At 48.8% G+C, this 8,668-nt stretch overlaps 1 protein-coding gene across 2 annotated transcripts in view; it reads left to right on the forward strand.

Moving 5' to 3' along the window:
* LOC115341263 (endonuclease domain-containing 1 protein-like) overlaps positions 1-5,071 on the forward strand; it is a 176,581-nt gene extending 171,510 nt beyond the window's left edge. For both annotated transcript variants that reach the window (XM_030016231.2, XM_041123769.1), the window contains exons 2-3: positions 888-1,208; positions 3,456-5,071. In XM_030016231.2, coding sequence (XP_029872091.1) covers positions 924-1,208; positions 3,456-4,001 — 831 coding nt within the window. In that variant the 5' untranslated portion in view covers positions 888-923 and the 3' untranslated portion in view covers positions 4,002-5,071. The remainder of the gene's footprint in view (positions 1-887; positions 1,209-3,455) is intronic.
* Positions 5,072-8,668: the final 3,597 nt, after the last annotated feature.

Below are 8,668 nucleotides of genomic sequence, written 5' to 3' on the forward strand. Positions count from 1 at the left end.
AGATGCCCCTCAATATCTGCATTGCTAGAGCAGCAGTCAGGGTGCCAATGAGATATAGAGGCGTCATCCCTCGTGCTTGCTGCTACCATCTCCTTGGCCCCTTCTCTGTCTGTAAGTTCACTGTCTGGGGTTGGACAACCTGAAAATGCAAGCTGAGCAGCAGGACACACGTTTCCCAATGTCAGCCGAGAGCCAGGACCCCAAGCTGGACCACTTTGGGTTAAACATCTGACCTAACTTTACGAGAGATTGATCGTGCTGTGAGCACAGAAGGGTTACAGAAGAGCTGCATATCTCTGTGAACTTGGATGGGGCCAGAGACATGTAGGAAGCGCAGTAGCACTGTTAATTCCCTTCCAAATCCCCTGCAAGACTAAAGCCCAGTGCAGCATTGTAGGTGGCTGAGCAGAGTACGTGACCAGCTGCAGGTCCTCTGCTGTGGGAAGGTCCTCAGAGCAGAAGGGAGAAAGATGGTATTCTGAAACAAGGGCTTCCAGCCCCTGGCTTGCTTCAGGTTTTTTTCTCATGCAAAAGCTGAGCTCTTGGCCGACATGGGTAGATTGGAAAAGGTGGCCTTGTCCCAGCACCGTGCCTCAGTTCCAAGAAAGCTTCGCCAAGTGAGCTGATTAGATGTGGGGTGGGTTTGGATCCCTCCTTGGACGGGTTAAGTTCTCCCACTGCTGCCTCCTCTAGGCACCTAAAACTTGTTTTAGATTTCACCCTTATTCCCCTGTTGATTTTTTCCATATCGAGGAGTACAGAAGTTGCCCCTCCTTGGTCCCTCACAGTCCCCTCCTCTGCCAGCCGTGTCCCACAAGCACAAAAATGACTCCAGGCCGTGATGAGCTTTTCTCCAAGTTGAGTGTACCTCTGCCTTTGCCCTCCAGGTGAGCAAGAGCCCTTCGCTCGAAATCCTTCCCGCGATGCTGTTGCTGCTGCTGCTGCAGGTCTCGGCGAGCTGCCTCTGGCTGGCAGGCAGCGAGGTGGTGACATCCTTTGAAAGTTCATGCCCTCAGTTTTTCTTCCGGGAAACCCCCCCAAATGAAGCCCTGCAGCCCGAGAACCCAGCCTGGATCTGCCAGCGTTACAAGAACCAGTATTATTTTGCCACCCTGTACGACAGGAACAGGCGTATTCCTGTATACTCTGCTTACCTCTACCAGCCTGGACCTGGCACGAGACCTAAAACATGGATGGTTGAGCCCCAGGTGAGTGTCCTCTCTTACAGCACGTCACCCTCTAGTCATTAAAAGATGAACTGCAGCGTTTAACCAAATACTTCTTTCTTCTCCCACCCCCACACACATGCAAATGGACCCACTGGATGGGATTCATCTCATCTAATTTCAAACACCTTCACCACACGATTCCTCTGATGCATCTGAGACATCAGCAGGAGGGTGAGATGAGTAATATCCTGAAAGTGCCCATTTTTCCTCATTGACCTTACAGGAATGTTAAGTCAAATTATATTACATTACATTGCATTAATTTACTTTATATTAAGTCAAATGACCCCCCTCCCTGTCCCATGCTGTGGTGGGGGAGCAAATGATGGGGAAAAGACATCCAACAGCAGCTAAATTTGAGGGACCAACTGTGCCGGGCCCTGAGCTCCACTTCGCCCTGAGCAGTTTTGCATTCCTGACATAGCTTATTTGCTCCCAGTTAAGAGTCAGTTTGGCTTTGTAAGTGGTGTGAGAGAAGTGCGGAGAAAGTCAAGAATTGGGTGGGATGACACAGTGAAAAATTCTAGGCAGAGGCACTCCGAGATGAGAGAATTAGGTTAACGCTGGGTGAATTTATTGAGTGTTATTTCAGGCAGTGAAAAGTGAGTCGGATCAGTACCAGTCAAGTCAGAAGTGCATGACCTCCATCCACCTGCAGTTGCCCCTTACCACCATTGCCTCAGGCTTGGTTCAGAAGGACCCACCAGACACACAGATCTCTGCAAACTACAGAGCCCTCCCAAACGTCCTTCTGACAAACTTCAGACCTTCGGTAAAAAAGACCAAGCAAATTATGGAACAGAAGAAGAGGAAATTCAGGTCATTGCTGGGGGCACAGTAGCAGTAGGGAATTTAGGTGAAAATGAGCCACAGAAGAAAGCCATATGCCCTGTTCCAGAGGATGGCTAAATACGTTTCCCTAAATATGAAAAGAAAGGTGTTATAGTTATGAAAAAAAGCATTCACACTTGTTACTCATAGGAACTCAAGCAATTAATCTGGTGTTGCACCACTGCAGCCTCCGCATTTACAGAGGATAAAAACTTTTCTCTTTTCCTCTGGGACCATGGCCCCAGGCCATCTGTGAAATCTGTGATTTTGTTAACTTTCTTCAGACGTCTTTTTGCAGTATTTAGGTTCCCCTGGTCTCTCGGGGGATGATGAGCTCCTTTAAGAGGCTGATCATTTCTAACTTGCATTCAGTGATGCTGCAGAAGGAACACATCTGTGCTCCCTGGCACAGATCAGCTCTGAGATGTATTATTAGGACTGCAGTAGCAGATCCCACTCGCACTGAGGTATTTTTGCTTACTGAGCAAAAAGCTTCACCTTTGCAACGAACTATAGCCCTCCCAGGGAAACCTCACCTCTAGGACTGGTTTCCCAACACATCTCCCTGTGTATGGGATTAGAGAAGGCAAACACCGGTGTTTCAGGAGTGTGATACACCTGCAGCAACCACACATACTTCTTCCCAAGTGAGGGGCAAAGCAGGAGAAGAGGAGAAGGGGCTGAGTCCTTCCCATCTCCTCCAGGGAGTCCTGTGGGCTCCACGGCTCTTCTACTCATCCTCTTCCTATCCTGTCCGCCTTCAAGGACTCCCTAAGACACCTAACCTTCAAAGAGGATGTCTGTGTGCTTGTTTTGCCTAAGCTTGTAAAACACCAGGGTGTTGACAGATTGGATTAAAAAAGGCATGAAAACCTTCCACGGAGACTGAGAGAACTCTGGTGGAAATGGGGCTGAAGGGAGCAAAGGCCAGGGCTGATGACAGCGTGATTAGATGGAGGTGATAAAGGTTGGATGTGATTAATGGGAGTGGGAAGAACTGGGGAGAGCCCTGGGCAGATGTGGAGAAGGGAGGGAAGGGAACCAGATACGGCAGGGAAGATGTCTTGGCAAAGTCACCTTTCAAACCTGGGAGTGGAAAATGCTCATTGTCTCATGCATCTACCCACACTCCCGCTGCAGGCTGCAGGCTGGATTTCAAAGGTCACAAGTCAAGTTGAGGGCAGTCAAATTCTGAGCTTTTTTTTTTTTTTTTTCCCCCCATCTCTCGTGTTCATCAGGGAGGGGCAGCTTTATGATTTCTTTCTGATTCATGCATTTTCATACACTGAGATGACAAAAAATAGGTGCTCAGCACTCAGAGACTTCTGCTTCAGAGAAACCTGCTCCATTACTCCCATCCCCAATACTAACACCTTTTCCTCTTTACCTATCAAGCTGATGAGTCCAACTTATCCCAAAACTATGGAAAGAGAGCGGACCCTCTTAAATTATTTCAGCGTCAGCTTAGAGCAACTCAGCGAGAGCCAGGCTATCCTCAAAGACTATAAGAACCTGACAGGTTTGAACCGCGGCCATTTGAACCCCAGCAGCCATCACCCTGACTCCAGCAGCAGGACGGCTACCTTCACCCTCACCAACATAGTGCCCCAGAATGAGAAACTCAACGGCGGTGCCTGGAACAACTACGAGCAGCAAACGATGACCAGGAGGACCCAGGGCTGTAACACTACCTACGTGGTCGTGGGTGCCGTGCCTGGGAACAACTATATTGCCAAGGGGAGGGTTAATAAACCCAGCCACATCTGGTCGAGTGCCTGCTGCGAGGTGGACACCAACCACAGGAAGGCTTGGGCGGTCATTGCTGAGAACGACAAGAACGAGGTCCAGCTCCTCACTCTGGGGGAGCTGGAGGACGTGCTGACCCAGCTCTATGGGAGGGACCAGGTTTCTCTGTTTCACAGATACTGTCCCCGGGAATAAGCCCCACTTCACATCCCGGGTGTAAAAGGCTCGGGACCTTTCACCTTATGTCCTCTGCAGCACCCATCCTGCTTCCTTCTCTAGTGGTTTTCCAGCTCTGTCTCTCAGAGCGCCTCCTCCTCCTATAAAAGGGAGAAAGAGATCAGCAGAGCCTCCAGCTGGTTTCCTTCCCTGCCCACCCTTGGAGGGAGCTCTTAGGAAGAAGTCTTAAGGACAGGCAGGCTGGGTTACAGCCCCTGGGCAAGGAAAAAAGAGCTTCTCACTGAGACTAGAAGGGCTTTGCCTTTTTTTGCCTTTTGCTCCATGCCCACATAGAGATCGTAGTTCCTTCCTCTCCTCATTAGGTGTCACTGATAGAGTGCTGCTGCCTTGTCCCTCTCCTCCTTAGGAAGGGTGTGGGACGAGGGTGGCTCAGGTTGCCCAGAGAGGTTGTGGAGTCTCCATTGCTGGAGATACTCAAAACCCAACTGGACAACCTGATCTAGCTGACTCTGCTTGAGCAGGGGTCTGGACTAGAGGATCTTCAGAGGTCCCTCCCAACCTCAACGACTCAGTGATTCTGTGATTCATCCTGGGACAAGGAAAGCAAAGAGCCCAAGGATTGCTGAGAGTCTGTAAGGCTTAGCCTACAAATACATTCTGACCAACAGAGCCAATGACAACAGCAAAGGATAAAGGGAGAGAGGAAGGTGGAAAGAAGAAATACAACTAAGCATAGGAAGAACATCCCAGCTCTCTTGAGGTCTGTAAATAAATAAAACAAGGAGAAGGAAGCAAATAACCTACATCTAATCACTAAGCTCCCTAACCCTGTGCTTACGCAGAGTCTGTGTTTATGTAAATTTGCTAGCAGGTTTTTGTTTGCTTGCTTTTGGCACCTGCACCCTGAGAGCAGGAGCTGAGGTATCAGACAACCAGGCTCAGAGATCAGATATACAGCAAGCTTTGACCATTTCTGTGATACACTGGTTGGATAATTTCATTCTCTGCTTCTGAACCTTTTCTGCATATTTATGTATAACTGATTTTATGAAATGCATTCAATGGCTATAAAAGATCAATATATGCTATATAATTTAGTTCCTGAGTAGTTTACAATAGAAATTATTTTCTTCAGTGCTGGATCATAGGGTCACCTTATATATAAACCAGAAGTTGCTTCCCACTGAAATTTCCATTACTAGTAACGTCTTAGTACCTACAGCATCCTTGCAGGAGGTAGGCTGTCCAAATCCAATCTGAAGATGCCATAACACCTACAAAAGCGTCACCGTCAGACTCCAGTTACTTTTCCTATGAGTGTGCATGAACAAAGCGGATCATGGTGCAAACAGCTCATACGAACTGTCTCACTTACAGAGATACCGGCTTGAGCCTGAACTTCTCAGCTCGGGAGCTGTTCGTCAGCCTACTGGGTCTCATCGCTCATGCAGGACAAACCTCTTTGGAGGCTGCACAGAAACACGGGGAGGGGCTCAGGTGCAGAGTCGGACACCTCTATGCAGGTTTCTCCGTGCGTGCTGAGTGTCTGAGCTCTGACTGCAGCCAGCAGAGATCCAGGTGTGCCTCAGCTGCGTAAGCAGAGGCATCCCGGGCCACTTGAGATGCCCTGACGTCTGCAAGACATCCAGTGGGGCTGGCTGATCTGCTGTAGGATCCTGGGGGACACCCGCACCCATCTGGGCCAGCAGCCAGAGGCCAGGCCAGTTCCCCAAGGGCATCTCCAGTGTCTCTGGACACCTGAGCATAGGCAACCAGCTCCCACCGCAGACTTCTGCTCCTGTCATCTCCAGCTGCCGTGGTGAGAGTGGCAATAGCTGCTTGTGCCAGCTGTGTTGCTCAGTGAGGTAGGAGAATATTTTGCTTTGTAGGAGGACGAGGTAGGAACATCACTCACACCCCCCTTTTGCTGGGTAGCCCCTGCAGTCCCAGGTCACCTGCCCCACCAGATTTTTGCTCCTTGGTCCAAACGCTGACACAGACCACCGATGGGGTGAAACCATCAGTGCTGTTGCAGGTTGAGCTCTGCAGACACCTCTGGTGTTGCTCATGGGTCTTCCCTCTGACTCGCTCACCCACCTCCTCATGCCTGCTGGGTCTTGAAACCACACTCATCCTCACCACTGCCCATCCCGTGCCCCACCGCCCCCGCTTTCCAGGCTCTGCTGGAATCCCCTGCTCCTCAACCACCCCTGTGAGTCACCCCTCCACCAGCTCCCCGGGCTCTCCCCAGGACCTTTTCCCCTGGCAGTACCCAGAAATGCTCTCCCTTCCACAGCACGCATGTAAAATACATAGGAAGCCAAAAAAAATTAAATGAATCAGCTTGGGGGCTGCCTTCCAGCAGATGCCAAAGGTGCCTCACACAGCACCCCGGCTTGGAGCTGAGCAGAGGGCTGCCCCAGCCCCGTGGTCCCCAGCTCCAGGAGCATCCTCTTAGGCAGCTTTCATCTGTGATTTTTCTCTGGTTGCTGCTGACCCAGGCTATGAACGGGGAATTTGGTGAGCCCAGAGCCGGTCCATGCATCATGTGTGTGCCCCCGGTGGGATGGGAAGCTCCTCTGTCCGCTGGGAAGATACAGCTGCACTGAGATGGGAAGGTAATTTTGCAGTTTGCTCTGTGTCTGTCCATTTTTGGGGTGAGCCGTGGGCACTAGTGGGTTGCTGGTATTTTAGACACAAAGGAAAAATTATTTTGCCCAGGAGCTGTGAGGTGATGCTGGGAGCTCAACCTCGTTAGCCCTATTGCTCATTGCGTTGCCCGCTGGGGTCGTTTGAATGGGCGCGCGGCTTGCAGAATGCCCTGCCGCTGTCTAAGCTCACTTCACTGCAAAGGGCTGGATCGTGCAGTTTGCTTAGTCCTTTTCCAAAAACACCAATGGTTCAAACTCCTCGGACTGAACATGTTGTCACATCCTGTCCCAGAAAAGAAGGAAACAAGAAAATCAAGAGAGTGGCATCATTTAGCCTCTGCTTGAGAAAGCAGCTGGGCAAAACTCCTTCGGTGCATCCGGATTTTGAGCAGCTATAACATTTTGCAAGAGTAAATACAATATGCTTGTTTGTAAAGCTCTCCAGGTGCGTCTCGGGCTGCCACATGGGGAAGGCAGGCTGGGAGTACCTTGCTGGGGCTTTGCCATCTCCTGGACGAAGGAGATGCCACGTCCATCTGCTGGGTCAGGCAGGCAGAGGCTGTTTGATCTCCCTGTCATCTCTTTTGTGTAGGCAACAGATGTACTGTGCGTGGTTCTGAGTGGAACACGTGCTGTTTGTGGTACGACCAAGCTGATCTCCTAGCTGGTTGCCCAGGGGGGTGCCCATCTCTTAATCTCACCCTGCAGGGACAGGCTTTTTTCCTGGGAAATGAAGCTCAAAGCCATGAGGGTCCTTCCTGAGTCTCACAGGAGGTCCCACTGGGAATTTCCTGCCTTCAGTTAAATGTAGATCTACAAAAAGGAAAAAAAAAAAAAAATTTCCATTGACCTAACTGCTTTTTCTTGCCGGGAGCTAGTAGAAGAGAGGAATGTTCAGTTTATTGAAAAGCAAGCAACATCTCTATTTTCACATGTTACGCATTGTTGTTGCAAGGTCACCAAATAATCTGGAAAGCCTGGAGACTTGCAAAACAATTCCCCCTCTTCATTCTTCATCCAAATATGTGAAATATTATTGTTGGCCAGTTAAATGGAGGAACAATGAATCATGGATCTTTGCATCTCTACAGCATCTTCTGTCTTATCTTTCTTGAATCAAAGGGTTAAAATCATAGTCAGCAACTCCTAGAGCAAAATGCAGCGTGAGATAAACAGAAGGGCCCTGAGTATATGAACTAGAGGCTTGAGATAGCAGAAGAGTCTGTTGAGAGCTTGTAAAAGGGGAATGGCACCATCAGAACAACTGGGTCATTGAACATATTTGCATAGAGGTAGTAAATGAGTAGATGAGGAAAAGGAAAAACTTCTGCCAGACCAGCCATAAACTGGGCTTGGAGGAAAGCTTCAGCAGGAAGAAAAACAGAGATCTCAGATCTGATGTGGGGGAATTAATAAGATTTTAAACTGGGGAAGAGGGGGAAGAGGAAAAACACGTGCTGAGTTAACACTGCATGTGCTGAGTTCACACTGAAAGGCTTTGTGCTGTGTCTGTACGATTTTACGTAATTCCCAGGATATTTGCTGGGAATACTTTTTTTTTCCACATGCCATAATGATATCAGTGAGATTAATATTTTCAGATCCAAGATGCCAGGTCTCCTGCTATGAACTAATGTTTGCTTTCTAAGTATCACCTTGGCTTCTGTAAAGTACTTATAACGTAAATTTGCACTCTGTTTCTGACAAATTACACAACCGCATCTCCTTCGCCAGTTGTGTTACCTGAATCTAATATCTTTCTGAGTAACCTGCTCACATTTTCTTCATTCAGTAAATGAAGACTTGTTTTAACAAATTGCTACATGCGTAAATGGTAAATAGCAATCTACTCCTGGGGCTTTGCGATCTTATGTTGAATGTTCAGAGCACAGGACCGGGACTGAGACTGGTTTACAAAGTCACCTCAGTGCCCCCATTTCCAATCCATAAAACAAAGATAGAATTATTTTCATTTTACTGTGCACTGTGACTTAAGGCTAAAAAGGAGAGTATAAAAACCTTCAGTTTTATTGT

The sequence above is a fragment of the Aquila chrysaetos genome, chromosome 5, assembly GCF_900496995.4.
Source record: "Aquila chrysaetos chrysaetos chromosome 5, bAquChr1.4, whole genome shotgun sequence".
Taxonomy (NCBI): domain Eukaryota; kingdom Metazoa; phylum Chordata; class Aves; order Accipitriformes; family Accipitridae; genus Aquila; species Aquila chrysaetos.